Source organism: Helobdella robusta (genome assembly GCF_000326865.2).
Source record: "Helobdella robusta unplaced genomic scaffold HELROscaffold_8, whole genome shotgun sequence".
In the NCBI taxonomy this organism is placed as follows: Eukaryota; Metazoa; Annelida; class Clitellata; order Rhynchobdellida; family Glossiphoniidae; genus Helobdella; species Helobdella robusta.
In genome coordinates this window covers 3,784,874-3,811,782 of record NW_008705459.1, presented here as the reverse complement: position 1 = coordinate 3,811,782, position 26,909 = coordinate 3,784,874, and the positions used below count along the sequence as shown (strand labels likewise).

The 26,909-nt window shown below is 34.1% G+C and overlaps 3 protein-coding genes across 3 annotated transcripts in view; 2 read left to right on the top strand and 1 right to left on the bottom strand.

Moving 5' to 3' along the window:
* The window catches only part of HELRODRAFT_165681 (hypothetical protein), a gene marked incomplete at both ends in the record, with an annotated part of 5,982 nt that extends 2,957 nt beyond the window's left edge, over positions 1 to 3,025 (top strand). Inside the window, 3 exons of the mRNA XM_009032206.1 lie at positions 477 to 607; positions 2,136 to 2,264; positions 2,883 to 3,025. Coding sequence (XP_009030454.1) covers positions 477 to 607; positions 2,136 to 2,264; positions 2,883 to 3,025 — 403 coding nt within the window. The remainder of the gene's footprint in view (positions 1 to 476; positions 608 to 2,135; positions 2,265 to 2,882) is intronic.
* Positions 3,026 to 6,120: 3,095 nt separating this feature from the next.
* HELRODRAFT_165680 (hypothetical protein) lies at positions 6,121 to 10,054 on the top strand (the record flags this gene model as incomplete). The annotated part of the gene is made up of 7 exons (XM_009032205.1): positions 6,121 to 6,139; positions 6,526 to 6,657; positions 7,816 to 7,878; positions 8,115 to 8,168; positions 8,477 to 8,556; positions 9,134 to 9,190; positions 9,968 to 10,054. 7 exons carry the CDS (start codon positions 6,121 to 6,123, stop codon positions 10,052 to 10,054), a joined length of 492 nt encoding a protein of 163 aa, XP_009030453.1.
* A 4,460-nt stretch (positions 10,055 to 14,514) lies between these two features.
* The window catches only part of HELRODRAFT_129617 (hypothetical protein), a gene marked incomplete at both ends in the record, with an annotated part of 29,135 nt that continues 16,740 nt past the window's right edge, over positions 14,515 to 26,909 (bottom strand). The window contains 3 exons of the mRNA XM_009032204.1: positions 14,515 to 14,934; positions 16,042 to 16,179; positions 16,480 to 16,685. Of these exons, the coding sequence (XP_009030452.1) occupies positions 14,515 to 14,934; positions 16,042 to 16,179; positions 16,480 to 16,685 (764 nt within the window). The remainder of the gene's footprint in view (positions 14,935 to 16,041; positions 16,180 to 16,479; positions 16,686 to 26,909) is intronic.

Sequence of the window (26,909 nt, the reverse complement as noted above, 5' to 3'; positions counted from 1 at the left end):
ACGCACACACATACACACACACATCTACGTACACACATACATCTACACACACGCATACACACACACACACATGCATATACACATCTACGCTAACACACATCTACACACACATACGCACACACATTAAAAACGTACGCAAGCAAAGCGTAATACACGAATGCGCAGAAATCAACGCATTATATTCTTTTCACAATCAATAGGTGGCATCAGTTTGAGATTGTTGTAGTAACTAAATCAGCATCTCAACGTCATCATTCTCATCATCATAATTAGCGGTGCATCATAATCATACTCATCGCAATTAACTTCATCACAATTACCCTCGTCATACATAATCACCCCACCATCACCACCATGATCATAACCACCTTCTCCATCACCTCCACAACCACCACCATCATTATCAAACCGCAATGTCATTAATGCCAAGGCGAAGGTCTCCTTTACAACTGCCATCATCATTCTCAAATCACAAGGTCGTTCTTCGCCTTCGACTCGAACAGTCTCTGCGATTTCCTGGTCTACCTGGTACACCACCTGGGCAGCCTGGAGATATGCGAGATTGGGATGAAGGTCATTGGAGTGCAAGTGTACGGCTGTAGGTGTCGTTCGTTTTCAAATCCATCTCTTTAATCCTCTTTTATCCATCCTTTTATCCATATTCATCATCCATTTGGTTATGCATCCATCTTTGTTTCATCCATTTTTCAACCATCTATCTGTTTTTTATTTATTTATTTTTTTGTTTTATTTGTTTTTTATTCATTTTCAATTCAAGCCTTTTTCTTTTTTAGTTCTACTCTGTTTAAATGACCTCATGATGTTTGTTTGTTTGTTTGTTTGATAATGGCAGACTGTTCCCTCATAAAAAGTGACATGGGTGTGTGTGTGTCTTAATTACATTTTTTATTCAAGGAATTAAAAAATTGTTTTGAAAATTTTCTTTTGTTATTTAAATACAAATTGTAAGGAAGGAGAAGAACTTAAGGACATATCAAAGGGTTGTGGATGGACGCAAATAAAACATTTTTACGCCGCCATCTTTCACTTTTTTTTGTTTGTTGTTTCAAATGTTGTTGTGTCGTCGTCTCTGTGGTCATTTTTGTAGTCGTCTGTGTAGTCGCCATCGTCATCAGTTTTCAACACCATAATCATTATCTTCCTCATTTTCACCAACATCATCATCATCATCAACGTCAATCATAAATAATATCATCATCATTTTCATCATCATCTATTTTGTTGTCGTCCTCGTCGTCGTCGTCATCATCAGTGCTAGGTGGCGAGTCATTTTTTTCTAAAGTTCCCATTACGCAGATTTGCAAAATAGCAAAGGTTAGCTGATAAGTTATGAAGGTTGATTGATTGGTTTGCTAGTTTAAGATACAGTTTGCTTGGTTGATTGTTTGGTTGGTTGGGTGATTGGAGGATTGATTAGTTGGTTGATTTGCTAGCTTGTTAGTTTTGAAAATTGATTGATTTTTAGGGTCTATAGTTGTTTGAATGTTAATATGGATTGATTGATTGTATAGTTGTGGTTGTATGTTTTTCATTGAATTATGTATTGAAAATCCATCTATTCATCCATCTATTCATCCTTAAATCAATCCATCCATCCATCCATCCATCCATCCATCCATCCATCCATCCATCCATCCATCCATCCATCCATCCATCCATCCATCCATCCATCCATCCATCCATCCATCCATCCATCCATCCATCCATCCATCCATCCATCCATCCATCCATCCATCCATCCATCCATCCATCCATCCATCCATCCATCCATCCATCCATCCATCCATCCATCCATCCATCCATCCATCCATCCATCCATCCATCCATCCATCCATCCATCCATCCATCCATCCATCCATCCATCCATCCATCCATCCATCCATCCTTCTCTCCTCAGAGATATCCACTTTCATTTCGGATACAGTACGCCACAGCCAGAGTTTTTGTGTCAACGAAGAAAAATGGTAACTGTGTTTGTTTATCACTTTTGTCATCGTCATCATCATCTTCATAATCATTATCATCATCGTCGTCATCATCGCCATTATCATCATTATCATCATCGTCGTCGTCATCGTCATCTTCATCATCGTCATCATCATCGACATCGCCAGAGAACATGAGCCAGACGCTGAACGATCTAAAGTGCAGTGAGATTTTGATGCACATGCTGGATAACTTCGCGGGCGACCTGCCCATCATCACTCTCGTCCTCCAGTCCATGTGGCCTATGCTAATCTTTGGTCTGTCTTTCATTTTTTTCTAATTTTTTAAAAAAATATTATTTTATATTTAATATATATATATATATATTTATTACAATTATTATTATATTTAATTTATTAGTATATTTAATACATTGTTATATATTAAATATATCATTTATTTTTATACACATAAGATGTCAGTGAGCCCTAAAAAAAAAAAATAAAATCGCAAATAAATAAGAACCATACAACAACCCTTGTAAGTAACGCATTTCATACGTTATATATATATATATATATACATATATATACATATATATACATATATATATATATATATACATATATATACATATATATATATATGTATATATATGTATAACATATAACGTATATGATAGACGGATCTTCTTGCTTTCGAACCAGGTTACTGCAAAGCAGGACCAGGCGTCTCTAACTATCAAGCCGTTCGTTGCTGATGTCTAGCTGGCTCTTTAGCAATAGTTGCTATGGTTGTACGCAAGCGCGTTTCAAACGATTACTTTGAATTATTCCAACCACCACAATCACCAGCCACACAATCCTAACAGCCACAACCACCGCAACCACAAACGCCTCCGCAACTACAACTACCACCACCACCACCACAAACAGACGCAAACGTGCAGGACTTTTACGAGCAAGGAGCATGCAGTAAGGTGGCCTCCATCATTAAGATGCACTACGATCAAGCCGAAGTCTTTGAAGCCGCTTCCATGGTTGTGTTCGGTCTGTCGCTATCTGGTTCGTTGATTTGAAAAATATTATTTCAATAAGAATACTTAGAAATAAATGATTATACTAAAAAATAAATAATAATACTAAGAAATGAATAATAATAATAATTAGTAATAAACAAGTAATTGCACTTAGAAATAGATAATAATACTAACAAATAAAAAGTAAACTGATATAAAATTGTATGTATCATTAAATGAACTCACGTATGCGTATTCCCAGCACTGGGATATTTTTTTGATGTATGTTCGACCTTCACTATTCAGTGATGCGGAGACTAACTTGGGCCTGATAATTTACAGTTCATTAATATCATTGCGCTGCGTTGCGTATCAAACTTGCCTAGAGACGAGACGAAGGAATTTGTTTAGATTAGTTGGGTGTCGACGAATGCCTGATTTCATTCAGAACGCGTCAGCTGCTTTAAACTTTAATTATGTCATATTTCGGTTTTGATGAGATGAGAAAGTTATAACGAAAATGATACTACGTCATTTTTTTGTTGAAATTTGATTTGTTTTGAATTGTTTGAAAAGTTACTTTGAAAATTCTGTGTTATTATCATCACAAATCACTCTACCTGCCACTAATGCCATAACCACCACGACGACAACAGCCGCAACAACCACTACAACCACAACAGCAGCAACAACAACAGCAGCAACAACAACAACCACATCATCAACAACAACCACATTAACAACAACAAAACGATACAACACCCTTCCTAACAAATCTCTCGATTATTACGACACAACCATGCAAGAGGATTATTTTCTTGCTCGGCTAATGTTTTTGTCACATTCAGGCAACTGTTAATTTATGAACGCACACGCGTGTACGCTCCAGCGTCTATGTCAGTGAGAACGAAGACTATCATTGCATCAAGCAGTAATTTTCAAATGCATTATACATTTAATTACACATCTTTCTTATTTGTTTAGAGTTCAAAGTTCAAAAATGGTTTTTTTTTTTTTTATTTTTTGTTGTAAATTGACGTTCAAATAATGAAATTATCTCACATTTAACTTCCTCTCTACATATGACCAATTGGCAAACGCATATAAAATCATATCTTAATATACATCGTCATAATAATAAATGCTCAAATCTTACAAGGCGCAAGTGCTAACAAACGCGCACAAAAGCAAGTACAAAATTACAACTACAATCCAATTAACCAACCCATCATATTCTCCGTAGCCAAATTCTTGAATAAAAAAGGGGTTCTCTATGATATCTTTTCCCAAGTTATAAAACAAACATATAAACAGTGATTATATACACATATCAGTGATGACGTAAGTACTCAAAAAATGTACTTAGGTATAAGTACTAAGTACTCAGTGGTAAAAGTACTTAAGTATAAGTACTAAGAACCAAAACAAATTGTATACTTGATACTTATAAGTACTAAGTATAAGTACTAAGTACAAGAGTACCTAAGTACATACCATGGTTAATTTGAAATATTTATAAATTTATTAAACTCAGAAATCAACTCATTATTTACAGTAATTTATTTACATCAATAAAAGAGTTTGTTCTTTTTGAGTAAAAGTAAAGTTTCAAATGATTCATCACTTAAACGATTTCTTTTAGGAGTGAGAATCATTCCAGCCTGGCTAAATATACGTTCCACAGGTGCTGATGATGGCACAGTGGTATTGTACTTCAAAAACACTTGTGCGACAGCAGGATACCTAAGGAACAATAATATAGTTGTTAACCGAAATAGCAAATTATTAATTTGTTATTAATACTTGAGAATAAAAATGTATTAGAAAATCAAGCATATACATATTATACATATATAATATATTACAGAAAAATATTGATTACCTTTTGAGTTGTTCCATATCATATGAAGGATCACTAAGATATTGCAGTCCCTCAACTTTTTCATTCGATCGTGATTCGGAACTTGGTTCATGGAATCCATAAAAATCTGCACTAGCACAACCTCTAGTATTTCTGTCTTCATAAACTGTTGAAGAATTGCTCATTCTGACCACTTCTGCTAGAAACAAGTCTTCAACTTGCTCACGAACTGATGATTCTATCCACCTGATTTTAAAAAACGGATGGCTGATCGAAGCCACAACAAATGCTCTCATCTTGCTGTTGCTTGAAATATCTTTAAAGTCAATTATATCGCCAAAGCGTTTATCCATGTCACATATATTTTGTGTGTGTATTCATAGCATGCATGTGTATGTATGTGCCCTTATGAGTGTATGCTGTAACAGTAACGATAATTTGCGATCTCATCTCAACGAGAAGCAATTTGACAGTTTGAATTATGTTCTTTCCGATATATTTAAGTTAAAATATTAGTGTTAATATAAATTGTAGAATATTTTGTAACGAAATTCTATGAAAATTTTACATACCTTACAATTTTATATTCTTCATTCAGTTAATAAAAGAATCAGGTTGGCTAGTTTAAGAAATATATACTGAGTGACAAGATGGTTTAGTGATAAAGTATCAAAGGTTTTGAATACAAAAGACTTCTGTCCATGTAGAAAATCTCAGAACTTACGCACGGAAACTCTATAAATCATAATTATTTTATATTCTCCTTTATATAAAAACAGATAGAAAATATTTTTTCATTTCTTTTATCTGAAACGAATGCCGTTGACGTTGGAGCATGTTGACGATGTACGTTATTGCCTAAAATATACGGGCCATATTTGGTCAAGCTTGTTTTTACATCCGTAACATCATCATCATCATCGACGTCATCGTCATCATCATCATCATCATTGGCAACATCATCGTCATCGTCATCATCGTCGTTGTTGACATCATTATTTAGATTCGAATGATTGCTGAATTAAACAAATCGAATGCGATCTATCTGCCCTCATGCTTCCAACACTTTCATTACATCTTCATCATCTACAATATCTCTGTCATCATCTTTATCATCTCCATCATCATCTTCATCATCACTATTATCATCTTCATCATCACTATTATCATCTTCATCATCACTATCATTATCTATATAGCTTTCCTCATCATTTTTATTTTTTTGTCATTTTCATTATGGTCACCGAGTTAGCTCAGTCAATAGAAGTGCCATGCCTCGCGCTGCAGTTACGCGATGGCCTGGTTCGAATACCGTCTGTCCGAAACTCAAAGGCCATCATAGGCGTATGATGCGGTGCTTGTGCGTGTTTACATAATGTGTGTGTGTGTGCGTCGTGTGGTGGTGTGGATAGTGTACAGTCTTTGTGGCACGATGCTTTAATAACAATTACGGATAAACATGTTGGCAGTTTGGCGTTGAGAGAGCTGCAACACAAAAAATTTAAATAAATGAAAAATCATTTCAATGGCATCTACATTTTTGTCGTAACCACAATTTACACATTATCCTCATACTTTTCTTCGTCAACGTTAATCTTACCAACATCATCATTCACCATCACAATCATCGTCGTCGTCAACAACCTCATCATCATCATTGAAACATCATCGTCATCGTAACGACACGTCTCACATGCAGATTTGAATGTTGTTGAACTGAACAAATTCAACACGATCTATCTACTGCTGGTCGGCCTGCACGAGCACCAGAATGAACCGAGCATCATCATCAACACCTGCAATGCCATTTCATCGATGGTTGACGCTGAAGGTTATGATAATGATATGGATGATGATGGTGATGATGATAATGATGATTATGGTAATGACGGCGACCACGACGACGACGACGATGATGATGAGGAGGATGATGATGATGATGATGATGATAGTAATAATAATGATGACGACGTTGATGACGAGTTTCGTGCTACTTTTTTTATACAAGCTGGATGTAGTTAATTATGATGCTAATCATACTGATGCTAATGATTACCTTCATGATTTAAACTGGCGGGCCTGAATAAAAAAACGTGTTAATGAGTGTAGGATTGTAATGAAGATGATAACATTAATATTTATAATAATAATAATTATTATTATAATTATAGTAATAATAAAGTATAATATTTACAGTGTTGATGAAGATGGTGATGATACATCTATTATGGTGATGATGCTATTGATGATGTTAACGAAGACGACGACGACGATGATACTAATGACGTTGCTATTGATAATGATGATTTTGATGATGATGATGATGATGATTATATTTGTGTCTCCGTACGATGGAAGCAGTATTATGATTCGTTGATGCAAATGATTAAAATTGTGATGTAATGATGATGGTGATGACGACGATGTTTTGAAATGTTCCGTGCAACCATCAATCCATGAATAAATTATACATTTACCCATTCATTTTTCCTTTCTTCCTTTTTTCATTCATTCATTCATTCGTTTGTTTGTTCATTCAATCTTTCATTCGTTCGTTCATTCATTCATTTATTTCTCAAAAATGAATGACGGAATGATTGATAGCATATAAATTAGTCGATCGATCACCAAATATTGATTGATTTTTCAAATTTATCAAACCATCCATTTAAACGTAGCACATCAAATTATATTATCTCCAGCAAACCTTTTTTAATGGGCATCCACTTTAAACAAATTTTTCAACCGATCAATTTTATTTATGATCTGTTCGTTTGTTTGCCTATTTGTTTGTTCATTCGTTTGTTTGTTTGCACGCTTGTTTGTTTGTTCATCCATTCAATTGTTCATTTATTTATTTTCATCTTTAGTTGCATATTAGCAGATAGTTATATGTTTTATGGTTCATCAGTTTGTTCGCAGGTTCATATATTCATTCATTTGTTTGTTGTTTGTTCGTTCGTTCACTCGTTCATCTATTAATTCCCAGAGGAGTGCGCTTACGGTATGACGCAGAAGATAACTGATGACGTCACGGCAATTCCCTTCCTAGGTATCTCATGGATCTTACTCACTCTTTCTTTGCTTCTTATTTTTTATGTGTTAATATTTGTATGCGTGTTGGCCACCACTATGCATATACAACATACGTGCCTGTGTCTTTGTAACTGTATGTATGGCTAATGTATGTATGTTTGAATGTATGTCGCATCTATGTATATATGAATGAATACACGATTCTATGCATGCATGCAAATATTTATTTGTGATGGTTTATTTTGACCCCAGGCAGTTTGATGCGGATGCACATAGAGAAATACGAGGTGGTAAAGCATTTGCAAGGTCTTCAAGAGTCTTACTAAGCTGGGTTCGTCTATGAATGGATGGAAAGATGGGTGGGTGGATGAATGATCGGCTGGATGGTTGGTTGGTTTGATGGATAGATGGATTGATATATGAATAAACGAAAGAGTAGATGGATGACTAGATGAGTGAATAAATAAATGGTTGGTTTGACGTGTGAACAGATCAATTTACGAAAAAATTAAAACTTATTTGAAAGGTGTAAGAATGAGTGAACGAGTATATATAATAATTAAATAAAAGACAAAAAAAAACGATTGAATGAGCAAATGAACGAATACCAACAGATGATATTGTATCGGAGATGAAATGTTCTGAGGTCTATGAAGATGTCAATGACATTAAGTATGCCTACCTTGATTTCTGGGTATGACGTCATCATCCACATCTTCATTGTCGCTCGCTACTGATGTTGACGTCATCCATTTTCATCGCCATTGCCAAATTCATTATTATGAACGCAGTCGCCATTGTATCATCACCAACATCATCACCAACATCATCACCAACATCATCACCAACATCATCACCAACATCATCACACCAACATCATCACCAACATCATCACCAACATCATCACCAACATCATCACCAAATCATCACCAACATCATTCCCAACATCATCACCAACATCATCACCAACATCATCACCAACATCATCACCAACATCATCACCAACATCATCACACCAAATCATCACCAACATCATCCCCAACATCATCACCAACATCATCACCAACATCATCACCAACATCATCACACCAACATCATCACCAACATCATCACCAACATCATCACCAACATTATCACCATTATCTTTTTCTTTCTCCACCTCCTAATCACCATTTTCATCACCACCAGCACCATCATCATCGTCACCATCTTAACTTTCATCCTTACGTTAAAATATTTCCCAATATTTGCCGTTTTGACGCGTTTTGCAGGACTTGAAACAAATGTGTGACGTCATCTTGGATCGTATAAACAATCTCAAGCCTCTGGTTTCTTGATGGTGATGACGACGACGACGTCATCGAATGATGTTGACGATGATAATGATGATGAAGAGGGCGTGATGGTGATGGTGATATCATCGTGATCGTGGTGATAACACGATGGTGGTGACATGGTTAGGATGATGATGATGATGACGTGTTGGTGATGATGATGACGTGATTAGGACGATGATGATGATGAGGAGGAAGAGGATGGCATGGTGATGATGATGACGTGATGGTGATGATAACGACGCGATTAGGACGATGATGATGACGAGGAGGAGGGTGGTATGGTGATGACGACGAGGAGGAGGGTGGTATGGTGATGATGACGAGGAGGAGGGTGGTATGGTGATGATGACGACGCGATGGTGTCGAGCGTGACGATGAAAAAAATGAGGAACAGTAGATGATGATATTTTATTTATAGAATGAAGAGAATGGAAATGATGCGGTTAAATTAACTACGATGATGATGATGATGGTGATGAAATGAGAATAATGATGATGATGATAACGTTGAAATTAAGGTTTACAAGAATGTGATAATGATAATAATAAAAATAAAATAGTATTAATAACATTATTCATAATTATTCATAATAATACTAATAATAATAATGGTGTGATAATGTTTACGTTTTGTAATTAACTTGGTTGCGAGTGAAGATGACGTCAATGATGACGTTTTGTTTGAAACAAAAATCATTTTTTTGTTTTTCAAAAATATTTATTTCATTAAAGTTTCAAACTACGCAAACAATCTATTGACATTTTCAGACGCACATCAGACTCAAACTAAATAATGGAGAAAAAAATTTAATAAAAGTTAAAAGGAGAAATGAAAATGTCTTCAAAGGTCAATAAAAAAAACTGAAAACTAACTTTATTTCTGAACGACGTGTAATTCAAATTTGAAAGAGAGAGAGAAAGTGAGAGAGAAAAAGAGAGAGAGTGAGAGAGAGAAAACTTCAGCAGTACCAGCAACAACTCAAAAAATAAAATTAAAAAATGCCTCTCACGGCACATCAGCGTGAATAATATAACAGAAAGTTCGCTAAAAAAAACTTTTGCCAAAAACACAATTCTTCAAAACAATTGCATCGTCACAAACAAAAATACATTCGTGACTTTGTATGTTTATTGTTGTAACTCTCTGTCTGTGTATGCATGTTTCTATAATGTGGGTGTATGTGTGTTTGTGTACGTGTGTGTATTGTGTATGTGTGTATATTGTGTATGTGTGTGTATTGTGTATGTGTGTGTGTATTGAGAGTGTATTGTGTGTATGTGTGTAGTGTTTGTATGGCGAATTATTTTAATATATTTACAAACACATACAAATAAAATGCGTATGTGTATGGTGTAGTATGTAACAATAAATAGTATTTATGAGAATTTGTACAAGGATTTATGTTTATGTGTGAATGTATTTCAGTATTCTTTGTAATCGTATACACACATGTACGTTCTATACACACATTCATTTGTATTTGTATGTGAGTGTATGCGTAGGTATGCATGTGCACGTATTTCAGCGTTTTGAGGGATTGCTTGACAAATTCAATAAGTGAATCTGACATGAAGCTATTGTAGTTAAAAGTATGACGACGATGACGATGATGATGATGATGGTGATGACGACAAAGACGATGATGTTGTTGTTGGTGCTGATGAGGAGGGTGGTTTTGGTGTAATGATGATGACGACGGTCCTAATGTAATGTTGATCTTAATGTGATGATGATGATGATGGTGTTGCTGATGATGGTTTTAATGTGATGATGATGATGATGATATATATATTATGACGTTAAACTAATGACAAGAAATATGAATGAGGAAATTGTTAAAACAAATTAATAATAATAATAATAATAATAAATATATAAAATTATAACAATAATATCAAAAATTAACGTTCCAACAAAAAATTCCAGAGGTTAGAGTTTAAAGTTTATCATCCCCATCATCAACAACAACATCATCACGAACGATCATAACGTTATCATTCTTACTGCTGTGACAAACATCACCACTACAACTCGCAACAACAACATCATCGTCATCTTTATCGTCGTCATCATCGATTCGTTCCATGACGGTCTCTTCAGGAAATGACGTCACCGCAAACTGAAGCTCATCTGCATTGTTGTTGTGCTTGTTGCTGTTTTTGTTGTTTTTGTTGTTTCGTCCACGTGATCGTGACGTCACTTCCATTTGCCAACTCGCTCTACTGATCATGTCGTGGCGCGCCTGGCTGGGTGTATGGCGATGATGATGGTGGTGATGATGATAGATGAATGAGAAAGTGAGGATGATGATGATGATGATGATGATAGTATTGACGATAATGATGATGAAATCCAGTGTGATAGAGTGATGTGGAAGGCGACAATTGTTAATGATGATCCAACGATTATTATAGGTTTAGTGTAAAACGTGAATACAATGGAAATGATAATAACAAAAAACCATGAAGATAAACAATGATGATGACGACGATGGTGATTATGCTAGAGACAAAAGTGATGGAGAAAAAAATGATGATAAGTGAATTTAAATTTATGGCCGAAACAAGGGAGGGCTGTTTTCTTAATAGTTCCATTCTGTCTGCACACTTTTTACTTGAAAAAGTCAATAGCAATGTATTACCATCATCATCATCATCGTTATCACCCCCATCTTCTTCATTCTCATCTTTTCATCTCCATCTTCTTCATCATCATCTTCTTCATCCTCATCTTCTTCATCCTTATCTTCTTCATCCTCATCTTTTTCATCCCCATCATCTTCATCATCATCTTAATCATCAGCCTAGTTGCGTCATCAATGCCAATAATAATCATTTTTTTATGTTTTTTTTAATCACTTAAACTTTTAAAATCGATATTTTTATTATTGTAGAGGTTGAAATTGTCTTCATCATGATGATAACGTTTATCATTATCATCATTGTTCACCGCCTTATAATCATCATCACGTTACTATCATTAATACAATGTAGTTTCGAAACGTACATAAGATGAAAATAATGGCTAAACAACGCTTCATTGAATTTGTTTCTAATTGTATATTTTTGTGTGTGTCTTGTTTGTATTTTTATGTGTATAACCGGTTTTAAAATATTTTGCATATATTTTTTGTATTCTTTTAGTATATTTGTTTTGATGCTATAATCTATTTTTGCATCTTTGTTTGTATGTATATGTTTGTATCTCTGTGTATATACGTTACGTTACGATACTTACAAATTTACAGTTGTGTATCTATTGATTGTAACTGTTTGCATGTTTGTCTTTTAGTATATCTATTTGTATGTTTGTTTGTATCCCTGTTACTTAAATATATTTGTATCCTGGTTCGATGTGCCACCCTACCATTGTTTAGTTAATTAACTACTTTTTCATTAACATTCGTTCTATAAATCTCTGAGCAATTTAATTCTTCATCCATGTCTGACTCCTTCTAAAAAATAGAAACCATGAGCCATCGTCTGCCTGAGTGTTTGTTTATATTGCAAAAAAATCTTATTTCTCGCAATTGTTTGCGTATGCTTTTTGGCGTCTTGCTCTTGGCTGTATGGTTTGAATTTTTTTTATAGGCGTTTGTTTGTATGCATTCTTATAATTACGTTTGTTTTTATGCGTCTTAAACGTAAAAGATTATCTTAATATACACGCACATACACGCATATACATGCACACACACATACAAACAAACAAACAAGCATATACACTCGCGCGCACACATATACACACACTTATAAATACACGCATAATAAATGCACACATGTACAATGTACATACATTTATTATATGCATGGGCTTAATTTAAAACGCATTTAAACTGCTTTCATATAAAATTTAATACGCATTTAAACATCCGTGAGTACATATGTACTAACACGCAAGGACATGCGTACACATTCCCCATATTTGTAAGTTTTATTATTTGGAGGCTTAAATTTGATGACCAACCACACCACCATATTTTATGTATCGTATTCATTCACTTTTATTGCATTGTCCTCCACGTTCACTCAAGGTTTATTCAACACTTCTTTCCTTTCCTTCACTCTCTCTCTTTTTCTTTCTTTATTTTCTCTCTCTCTCTTTCTCTCTCCTACCGTCTTTTTATCATCACTATCTTCTTATTTTCTTTTTTTGCTTTGTCTGTCTTTTTTGTTAACTTACATCGAACTCCTTCTACAGTTCTACGGTACCCTTTTTCTTTTTTCCGTCAATCTCTCAAATTTTATTTTTTCATTTACTCATTTTTTTCATCTATTTTTTTTTTCTCTCTCTCTCTCTTATTTATTCATCTGCACACATTTTCTCTCATATCTCTCTCTCCTTCTATCTCTCCTCTACATTACGACTAAAACCACATTATATGTAGTAGTGATGAATACTTGAACTACAGGAAACATACTTATTAGTATTTATTTATAAGATGTAAGTATTCTTGCTCCGTGTGAACGTATATTTAACCAGGCTTTCAAAAATAGTTGTTAGTTAATGTTAGTTCTGTTGAAATTGATGTCAATGAATGTTAATGTCATATATGTTATTGTTATCTACAATAATACAATAATGACAGTAATAAAAATTACATTACATTGCAACCACAATAGAAGTAGCACCTATCGATAAGTTTGTTTTTGAAGCAGTTCAAAACGCCGGCACATCACAGCTTCCCAAGTAAATCAAGAGACATTAAAGAACAAAAAAAGTAAAAAAACCTCTTCCGGTCAGAAAAGATTGCATGACCTTTGAACTTTCATCCTTAATAGATATTATTGAATTTTTTCGCCTTCCTTTTATTGCAAGATCGGCTGGCTGGGTTGTCGTTTGTTTGCTTGCTTATTTAATTCATAGTTTTTCATATTTTTTGCCATATTTTGATATTTATTTATGTTTATTTAGATGTTTATTTATGTTTAATAAAAGTTCGTTAAGCAATTTTTTGGAGATTTTGAACCAATTGTTCAGGATTGGGTTATTAATTTCATGAATATTGTTGGTCAATCAATCCAACAATTGATAAATTAAAAAATGTAATCAGCCACCTTGCTAATACGAAATAGTTGTAGCATGTTTTTGGTTTCAAAAAGTATTTATCTTACTGATTGACTGATTTAATTTGTCATCAAATCAACCCACTCACTATTCAACTCGCCATTCACAAGTGAAACAGCAAGCTAATATTTTAACATGTGACAGAATATAATTGCGTTATTACCATCGATCAACGAATAATGACTGATTAACGATTAATGCATCCCAATCGATCGAGAGATACTAATAGGATGACAATCACACATCAATCAACCGACCTGCTGACGAGACACTTGCAACACTTTCCAAACGCTCCAACGAATCCGGCCCTGAACTTCTTGCTCATGAAACAATACGTGATGGGATTGCAGCAACTGCTGATGAATGCCAGCAGATGGATGAGATTCATGACGACGGGGCTTGGGCGAGAGATGGTCTGCGGCGAGATGATCGTCCACGTCTCCATGATGTAGAGCGGTGCCCAGCAGATGAAAAATTCCGATACGACAATGAACAACATCAACACGCTCTTGCGTCGTGATCTGTTGATGCTGTTTGAGGTGTTTGTTGTAAGAGATGTTGGTGCTTTCGCAGCTGCTGTTGTTGTTGTTGTTGCTGCTGCTGTTGCCAGATCGTTGTCTGTGTTAGTTCTGCGAGAGATGAATGAGTAGGATTTAAATTTTTGAGGCTGTTGGAATGTTTTTTTACGCCAGGATTGAAATTTTTCGCTTTTGTTGTGATTTTTGAAAAAGTTGTTGTTTCTGCTGTTGTTGTTGTTCCTTACGCTGCTATTGCAATTTTTCTGTTTGTTATTTGTGACGTTGACGTTGTTGTCGGTGTTGTTGTTTTTGTTGTAGCAATAGCGCTTCAGAAATGTTAAAGAATTGCGTTTGTCGTCTTCATGAATGTTTGGTAGATCGGACACGATGACACTTTTGTTCGTTTTCAAGCAGATTGATAGCGGGAGTTTTTGTTGTTTAAGACTTGACCTGATCTCGTTCGTTGCGGTTGTTGTCGTTGCTGCTGCTGCTGTTTGTGGTAGTGCTGCTTTTCTGTCATAATAATTGTATTCGGCGTTGTAGTTGTTGTTGGTCAGTTGTTTACAGTTTTGTTCAATATCATGTTCTAGATGTTGTTGCTGAGTAATATTTTGGCATTGATGTTTAGTGGAATTGTTGTTCCTTCTCAGATTGAATTTCTTCTTTTCAGACAACTGTACCATGTTGACTGGAAAATAAAAAAAAATATCATTCATACCGTGCCCAGCTCTCAAAAGATGTTATAAATCTTTAAAAATGCTATTTCTTTTTGAGATAATTTATTTACTCTGCTGCAAGTCAATGACTCTGCGAGCGATCATTTGTCTCAATCCTCATTCATACCGTAAATACAATTTTTAAATAACTTTCTTTGCGCCCATTAATTTTTAGGTTTATAAGACTTTTTTGTTCTTTAAATTTATAAACAAAAATTCACGAATTGTTCATTTTTGTTAATTTTTAGTTTGTTTTTCATCGGTCAACTATTTATTAGCTCACCTCTCAAATATCATCTATCAATATATCCATTTTTTAATACATTCATATATCTATCTATCCCTCCATCCAGCCAGCCATCCATCCATCCGTCCATCCATCCATCCATCCATCCATCCATCCATCCATCCATCCATCCATCCATCCATCCATCCATCCATCCATCCATCCATCCATCCATCCATCCATCCATCCATCCATCCATCCATCCATCCATCCATCCATCCATCCATCCATCCATCCATCTAACCTTGTTTGACACTCATCCCACAGAACAGTGTAGCAGCAATGCACCCATACGCCACAAACATGACAACAAGCGGAAGGATGAAAAGGAGGAAAAGAAGGATGATGACGTAAGCGATCTCTAAATTCTTATTGGTCCACATCTCAACGCACTGATTAAAAGTGGATTTAAATTAAAAAAAAGTTTAACAATGGTTTTAATTAACGGTATGAATGAAGTGAGATTGAAAAATTCTTTTTCATCGTCATCATTTTTGTCATCATCATAATCACCAATCACATCTCTTCATCTTCATCACTTCTTGTTTTTTTGATTTTAATTCTAACTAACATCATAATAACAATTTTCATCATCATTAACCCTCTACACTTCATCACTATCCCACTGAACATCACCATTATTTTTCTTTACCTCATTATCATACCTCATCATTTCACCATCACTATCTTACCTTTTTAGCATTCCTGAGTGAAACAATCTGGTGGCTGACACCTGTCGGAATTGTGATGAGTATGGCGCCCAGCCAAATTAAGACCAGCATCTTGTAACAGTGCCTTCTCGTCTGCCATTTTCTCGACTTGAGGGGCTGACAAATTGCCCAGAATCTTTCCAAAGAGATGGTGACGTGTGTAAAGACGCACACTCCTACTACTAAGCCTGTTGTGGTAGTAGAAGTAGTAGTAGTAGTAGTTGTAGTAGGTGTGGTGGTGGTGTTTTTGGCGATTGTGTGGTGATGTTTGTGATGATCATATTTGCGTTAGTGATGGTTGTGATGGTTGCAATGATATCTGTTGAAATAACAAGGAAGGATGTAGACGATGGTTGTAAAAATGGCAAAAAAAACTTATCTAATTATGATAATGAAATAAAAAGCAACTGCTGTGATGCGTTAGGGTTAATTTCTATTGTTAGCATCTGAGATGAGGGTGGTCATTATTAATGTGCCGTTGGTTTCATCCTTCTTTGTGAGCTCCTTTCTTGCTCATTCACATTTTTATAAACATTTCTCTGTTTTTCGTTTCTATTATTGTTGTTACTGGTGTTGTTTATACTCTTGCTATTGAGTGTTTTTTATGATAGCCTCATAAACTAGAGTCATCATTAGCATCATCATCATCGTCATCGTCGTCGTCGTCATCATCATCTTTATCTTCTTCGACTTCTTATCGATTTCTTCACCTAAGTCTAAATTATTGATTTATATTGCATAGATAAAAAAAGTCTGAGTTAGAGCCTATCCCGCTTGAACAAATATTGTTGTGTATGTATGTTGTTTGTTTGTATGTTTTGGGCGATTGGGTGACTTGTATGTTTTCTGTCATTATATATAAATATATATATTTATGTGTGTATGTGCGTGTGCGCGTGTGCGCGTGTGCGTGCGAGTGTGTTTACGGTTTTGTGTATGTGTATGCATGTGAATGTAATAATAATATAGTATTTTATGTAAAGCAAGTTAATGTATATATAATAATATTGCTTGCATGCGAATGAAATATGGAGCATTATTGAAAAAGACATTGACGATGAATGCATCGATTTAAAAAGCCAACAACAACCAAACAACAACATAGAAACATTAACGCAACATACTACATGGTCAGATGCATTCGAACAGTCATACAGACATGATGTACCAATTCGTTTTGGCATATGCATAGTCAAGTAAAATATGATGATATTTTATATTAATCATTATTCATATTTTGGCAAAGCATATTAAATAATACACACTTACAATAATGTGAACATGTACAAAAATTTACACACATCAACACACAAATTATACAACTCATTAAAAACCATACGAACATATGCATATCTTGGCGTCGTGATAGCTTAAAAGCCCTTAGTCCTAATTCGCACTGACCGGCTTCAAATACAAAAGGTTCTCTATTCTCATGGTATCATGCGTGTTTTTGTATGTATTTTGTAACACACACACACAGAACAATACACACACACACACAACAACAACTCACACACACACACAACAACAACTCACAAACACACACACACATATGTAACAACCACTTACAATAAGAACAAGGCACACAAAATATATACAAATGGTCTCATAATGGATTTCAAGATGGAGAAGTAGAAGAACTATTTGCTTGAAGTGACGAAACAATTTTATTAAATATTTTTCTCATGAACAGCACATGTTTCATTCTGGAAAGTTCTCTTTGAAACTCTCCGTGATGCTGAAATGTTCTCCAACATTTACTTGTTCTTCACTTCATCAGGCTGACTAGAATGCATGGTCGGTGGTTGGTGGTTTCGAATGGTGAGGATGGATCGTGTATGAAATAAATAGGTTATGTTTTTGTTAGCACAGACAAGCGAAATAGAAACAGAAACAACAAACATTGAGACGCCAATAAAACCAAAGTCGACACATTATATCCGTCAAGAATTCATTCGAAGAAGTGTTGTTTATCAACGCGGCTCTAACAAACACGACTCTTTTTTCTTCTTCAAACTTTAACTTTTTATATATCTACATTTAATCATTTAAATATTTAGTCATAAACACTCAAAACTCCTACACACATTTATGTACGCTCACATAGTCCGCCCTGAATAGTTGAAATATTATGGCTCAGATAGGATTTGAATTTGAACCAGCACAAAACAACAACGCCAAAACATGCACTCATAACGGTTGAGCTAACCCGATGAAAACAATGTTGAGTCATCAAATTTTTATGTGTGGTTAACATACCTATGTCATTTCATCGTAACCATAATCGATATTGTTGTTTTTTATATTACGTAGCACACATTAGTGACGTCATTGCGAAAACTATTATTATTATCATATTATCATTATCATCATCATCATCGACATCACCATCAGCATCATCATCGTCATCGACGTCATCATTACCATCACTATTCCTGACATCATCATCTTTCACCATCATCGTCACTCCCCGCTCCAAATATTTAATCTGCATGCGTTCGTAAATAAGCTACGGTATCTACGTCTGAATGAACACATGCAGATATACACACATACATAAAAAGGTAACGGCAAACAAATAATTTTATATGTATGAATGTATGTATGTATGTATGTATGTATGTATGTATGTATGTATGTATCATAAGTAGGTACCAGCTTGTTTTAATGAATGCTATCATAAAAATTTATTGAAAAAGTATGCTGTAACCAAACAACGCCACAACAAACAAGCAAATGCGTGTATGAAAGAGAAAATGATGTTTGTTTGTTTGGTTGTGTATCTAGTCAGTATGTACGTGTGTCAGCTTGTTTGTTTGCATGTGCGAAGCATAAGTGTGTACGTGTATCTATGTATTTGTTTGTTTGTTTGTGCGTGCATAAGTTTATTAGCTCGCCAAAATATGCATTCTTGATTAGAAATGTTTATGTGTAAAAATCTCATTGTAAAACAAATAGATTAAGCGTACCGTACATACTTACCACATACGTACATAAATACCTACATACATACATACCCATATATACGTGCATACATTTATACATATGCACATTCATACACACAAATGAATTCATATAAATCAACATGGGCGGACACATAGCAAATAAATATTGTTCGGAAAGTATGTGTGTGTGTATGCTGCCCTGCACATTTGTTTGTTTGTGTATTTGTATGTTTGTTTGTTTGTATATTTGTTTGTTTGTTTGTATATTTGTTTTCAAGTTTTAACACAGTTGCGTTGAAAAAACAACTACAAGCCAACAACAGCAATGCTTATTAATCATTCAACGTGTCAACTTAAGCAACAACAATCCATTATTATCATTTTACTTCCGGTTAGTTCGCGATCTTAGACAACACTGTTATCATCATTATCTCCGTCATTACCATCCATTATCAACATTATCATTATTATCTGTCATTATCATCATCATCTTCATCATCGTCGTCATCGTCCTCACCATCAGCTTCCTCTGCATAACTATCATCCGTCATCATGGAGTCGATGACGGAATGATGAAGATGGTAATGAGGATGACAAAATCATGGTGACTGCAGAGTCGTTACTGATTGGAATGCTGCATTATCTCGGTATTTGCAATGCATTAAATGCTTCTTCTTTATTATCTCCCTCCATCTTTGTCTCTCTTTCATTTTTACCTCAGTTTTAATTTTTCTCAATTACTCTCTCTCTCTCTCTTTCTTTCTCTTTTTTTTCGTTTTCTCTTTTTGTTTTTTTGCTGATCCATATTCTCCTGTTTAGGGTTCTGTTTGTCTCTATCTGTTCTGTATTTCTGTTATCTTCCCCTTCCCTTTCCTCTTTCTCTCTCTCTCTCTCTCTCTCTATTTTTCTCTCTTATCTCTTTCCTTGCTCTTTATTTTTTCAATTTTCTTTTTCTTCTTACTTCTAACTCTTTTTTGTTATCTTCTTTCTATCGTTTTAGTTTTTTATTTGTTCGTCCTCTCTATCAGCCCATTTTGTATTTAGATAAGCCTTTGTAATTACCCTTCATTGCGCCAGTGAATGCTTTATAAGGCTTTTTGTACCACATCTTCGTTATCATCGTCATCATCATCATCATCATGGCTAACATCATCATCATCACCATGGTTAACATCATCATCATCATCATCATGGTTTGCTGAATAAACTCATTAATGAATTGAATTATTGAATGGTTAACGTCATCATTATCATCATCATTATTATTGTCCAACAATGATAATTGTTGTTGTCGTCTTCCTTGATCATGTTGTTTAGTTCATGTCATGCTTGTCAATTTCGTTCACAACATGTTTGTATTTTCTAAAAATATTATTTAATCATCGTAAAAGTTGTCGTCGTCATCATTCCATTGTCATCATCGCCATCATTATCGTAATTCAGCAAATCATCATCATTATTGTCATCATCACCAACATCATATGGCCATCATCATCGTCATCATCACCATCATCATATGACCATCATTATCGTCATCATCATATCATCATCATCATCACCTTCATCATATGACCATCATCATCGTCATTATCATCGTCATCACAATCCTCAGTATGTAAACGCCACGATGACTATTTTGAATATCTATTCTTCCGTTATTTCGGCAGAACAATTTCAACATTCAATCGATTCATCTTTAATTTTTTTCATTTCTGTTGCACACACATTCACATGCGCACACACGCACACTTTTCATTTATGTTACATACACACGCACGCACACGCACGAAACACCAAACATAAATATCGACGCACATACTCACACATGCACACACACACACACACACACACACACACACACACACACAGACTGTAACATACACACACTCAAACTGAAACACACAACCACACAAATGCTCATTTGCACACACACGTGCGCACTTACACAAACACACACACACATATGACCATGGTTAAACGATGGAAATGCAATTTTTTATTGACTTTTCATAATAGTGACTTAGTTGAGATATTTTAAAAATTGTATTACAATATCAAAGTAAAATATGAATTTCATTTCCTGTTATTTAACAATTTTATAACAATATAACTATTTATTTCATTTTTACCTAATTTTATTATCTTTTTATTTATTTATATTTTCACTGTTATTATTTTTTTTAAATGAAAAAAAGATTCTTCTTTTGAATATTTTTTCTTACCAAGCCTGTTGGAGATGCTCATTGATGTCTTTGCGTGTCCTGGCGTTGTTTGTCGACAATCATAGAAGTTTATACACCTCATGGCAATTATCATCATTCTTATTCATATTTTTACTATACTTTTTACTTTTTGTTTTTAACGTTAATAATATTGTTAACAAAAACTTTTACTATTATTATTATTATTAATATTATTATTAATATTATTATTATTATTATTATTATTATTATTATTACTGTTATTATTATTATTCATTTAATTATTCATAAATATCGATAGCAAAGTGTGGCCTGTAATTGCTTCAGAGTCCTTTGGCAGTTTTATACTCCTCATAAAGCTGATATTATAGCCGTGCAGTACACGTTATGATTGCTTTTATTTCATCAGTATTTTTATTTTATTGAAAATAATAATAACAATAATAATATATATCAGTATCAGTATCTGAATTTGTATAGCGCCTCTCTTGAAAAGACCTCGGATGCACTTTCCATGATGCATAATGTTGAAGTAACGATGCTTTAAAGCTTTTTCGAGAAGCTGTCGTTTTGTGACGGAACTATCTTTCAATTGCACAGGAAGCGAGTTTTATATTCCAACCGCCAGCACAGAAAATCTTCGTCGTCCAAAATTTGAGGAAAGGATTGGCGGAATGAAGAATCCCCACGGTTCGACGACCTAAGTTGAATACGTCCATGTACCTTGGAAACCGGCATCAGTTGCTCACTCAAACAGACCGGTGCATCACTAGTCAAACAGTCTCTGACCAAGAGAGCGATTTTGAACCTAATCCTTAAGGGATATTTCAACCAACGAAGCTCATCAGGCATGTGAACCGAAATGGGGTGGGACTTTGAAACGTCGGCTATCATTTTTGCTGCAGCGTTTAGTATTGATTGGACACAGTCCTGTAAAAATAAATTGACTCCATACAATATCAAGTTGGAGAAGTCAGCTCTACTACAAACTGTGTTTTTGCTGACTCCAGAGTAAAAAAAACGTCTGATATTATTTTATTCTATGAATTTGATATACAACATATAATATAATATATTTATATTTATTATATTATGTATATAGTGGTAGTAGTTAGTAATAGTATTTTCATCTTCATCATCTGTGTATAGACGGCGATTTTTAATAATTATTTTCTTGGTGTAACGGTTAAGGGGCCTACCTGGTTCGCTTGCTGTCGCAATGACCGGCTTCAAATGCCAAAAGATTCCAGGCCACTATCCATGCAATGTCTATGTATGACGCATACATGTTGTTATTATTATTATAACATTAATAATAATAATAATAATATTATTATTATTATCATCACTGTTATTTGTCTTGTTAATTTTTTTTGCAATAAGCAGTCAGTGTATGTCATATTTGTTAATGTAAATTTGTATTTGTAGAATTAATGTGTGGAAGATTATCTTGTTTTTGTTTTTACACTTCCATGTGAATGTACTTGAGTGTATAGGTTCATCATTTATTATAGTGATGAAACCTTTTAAAAAATTTTGAACTTAAAAATATTACACACACCACGCGCACGCACACACACACACACACACACACACACACACATACACACACACATACATACAGACAAAAACATAGCATGCTTTAAAAAAATTTTATCCCAACTGATAAAAATAAGCATCATCGACGTGATCTCTATGGCGAGGTTCGTTCCCCTCGTTTATCACGCATTAAAATTTGAAAAAATATTCGGTAATAACTGTGTTTGAGTGTATGTGTACGTGTGTGTGAGTTCATGTGTGTGTGTGTGTGAGAGTGCATGGGTGTGTGTTTTTGTGAGTGTGCGTTAGTGTGATATAATCAATTATTCCACAAATAGAAACATGGAATATAATAAGCGTCACACACGCAAACAATAAAAAATTTAATCAAGGAGAGACAAACATGCGAATGAAAAAAATTAACAAGAAACAAGTGTACCGTGAAATTAAAAATTAAGAATAATTTGGTGATGGAATAATTTTTGCAATCATACTTGAATCCTTCTCTGTTGTTATATTAAAAAGTCAAAATGTAAGGAACACATCACTATATAAATGTCGTAACTCTATTGAAATATGATAGTAACCGGTTAATTGAAACACAAGCGAATGAAACCTATTATGACCAAACCTTAACCTTACTAAGTAAGCAAGAGTAATGAAACAAGCGGAACCGCTTAATACGACCGCTAACATAGTAGCCACAAAAATGCTCTACTCAACTGGCAAGAGGTGTGCACTCACTATCTTCCACTTTTAAGTTGCTTTCATTAAAAACTTCGCAGCTTATATTGAAAGTAAAGATGAAAACCTTCTCCCGACCTGGTTCATATTGTTATGTGAAGTGCATTGTTTAATTCTTTAGTTTTTCCATTGGGTTCGCATCTCTAGGATGTGCCATGTAGGTTAAAATTTTGAAATTTCAAAGAGCATACTCAAACGAAATGATGATAAAAAAATTAAGAATTCCTGACCAAAAATAATTTTTAAACTGTTAAGCGCATGGAATATTTTGAAGAAGTTAACTTCAGGTGCCTGTAGAAAATATATATTATTATGAATGTTGCGTTACAATGGTGGTTTTCTTTATTTTCTCTACAAGAAATGTTTTCCTACAAAAAAAATTAATTGCTTGTACAACTCAATTGTTTTTTAGATAATAAATACGGGTTTCTTAATTTATAAAATACTTTGACTATGTACGTCATGATGTGGTCCGATTAACCGACTTTCATTCACCTCGTGATTAAATTATAGGTGATGAAAAGGCATACGTTAAATAGATAGAGTTAATGAAACGTTCTTGGTAATTAACTTCAGCTGAACATAAAATCATTAATGAGGGCATACGTTGATACGTGCGTGAAAACGGACTGTCAAGTAAAAAACAACACGCGAAAAACATACTATAAAACATATAAACACACTCTTTTTAACGTAAAATCACACATAAAAACACACGTGTAAACATAAAAATACACATTAAAACTCACATAGTACACACATTTGAAATCATATACAAACAGACATATAAACTCACATAGAAACACACATACAAACTCACATACAAAACCCACATAATGACGGAAAAACAAATCTTTTTCAAATTATTCAAACCCAAAAAAATGTTTACAACCGCAAGAAACTAAACGCATTAAAATAAAAAAAAGCAGTATAATAGATGATAATTTATGTAAGCAAAGTATTATTTTTATTTGAAAAAATAGGAGAAAGTTGTGTAATATATGCTTCTAGTTAATGGTAGGTGTATATTTATTGTAATTGGGCTATTTTTATTTGACATCTTATCTTAGTCTTTGCCGAAGTATTTATTTTTTACCCAATAATTTATTAGAGATATATTCTTTTTGCGTCATCGTCGTCATCGTCTTTATCACCGTCTTCAACGTTGTTATGCTTTTTACAGTTGTTAAAGAAGTTGATTTTATGCTGATTGAGTCAGTGGTATCAGCAGCACCAACAGAATGAACTGAAGGTTGTAGCCAAATGGAGAAAAGCTTAGGTGATGCCATTTTCAAAAAATTGTTTTATAGAAATTTTTTCAAAAAATTACAACCAAATCATTTTTTCCAACAATTAAAACTTTTCTTGGAAAATATTTATAAAACTGGAAATTTTTTATAAAAAACTGCCTACGCAAATACAGTAGTGATTGACTGATGATCATATAAACAGCTAACTCGCATAAAGTTGCTGACAGGACAGTATCCACCACATTCATTCCATCCGGTCATTCAACTCTTTAAAATTTTCCATTTTAAACATCAATCATCTGATTTTTTTCTTACAATTTATATCATCACCATCAGCATGGTGGTATTAAACTGTGATAGCAACAATGACATGCCATTTTCTACATAATAAGGACAAAACAACGGAGGTTCTTCGCGGTTTTCGGGTTCGAACGCGAATGAATCATTACTTATCATACACAAAAAAATGTAAATCGTTGGTGTATGAGACTATTTCATGATTTTAAATTATTGCTGTTGTTTTTGTTGTTATTATAATTATAATTATTATTATTACTATTATTTTCATTATTATTATTATTGTTGTTGTTGTTGTTTTTGTTGTTGTGTTGTTGTAATTGAAATTCTTACTCATAAATCATCAAATGCACTTAAAGTTTAATAACATTGTATGTGAAAATTTTAAATCAACAAAAAACCATTAAAAATAGGGATGCAAATGAAAATAAAGAAAAAAGAAATAAAAAACAAAATAGAGAGAGAGAAAAAGGGAGAGAGAGAAAAAAGCAAAAAAAAAGTAGAAACAAGGGAAATGGTGGTGGGAAAAAATGGATTTTCAAAAACAAAGTGTGTTCTCTCACACATGTTGGATGAAAGATGATTTTTTTTATCAAATCATCCTCATCGTCATCGTCATCATCATCATCGTCGTCATTCTCCTCCTTCTCATCGTCATCATCGTCATAATCAAAATCTTCATTATTATCGTAATCAATACCGCCAACATAATTTTATTAGAGAAACTTCAGACGTATTTAATCATCATAAGCTTCATCATCTGAAACGTCATCATGTAAACATCAGCCTCACAAACCTTATCAACTCAATCAATCACTATTAACCTCTACTGTTACATCATGGAAATTTTATCACCATCTACTACATTATCAACATCGTCATCATCCTCATCATCCTCATCAACATCCTCTTTCTCATCATCTTCCTCCTCTTCCTCATCATCTTCTCCATCTTCTTTATCATTTTTCTCCTCTTGTTCATCATTATCATTAACACTTCGTGATAAACAACAACAGCATTCTCATCAACACGACCCTCCCCTTCCGGATGAATATTGTGATCATTATCATTACCGGAAGGATGACAAGTATCATCATCATCATCAATATTATGCAATCTTGATCTCCGTCATCCTCCTCATCATCTGCTTCCTCATCAACCATAACTTTACCATCTTTTTATTTATCATCATCACCCTCATTTTCATCATCATCAACAACAACATCATCATCACCATCAACCCTAGCAGGATGAAAAGCATCGTTATCATCATCAACGATGTCTTGATGATAATCATATAAATTGTTATTCTTTGAACTAATAAGCCTAGTGGGAAATGTAACGATCTTACTGATGCTGATGATGATGATGAGGAAGAGGAGGAAGAGGAGGAAAATGATGATGATGAAGATGATGATGATGGTAATGATGATGAT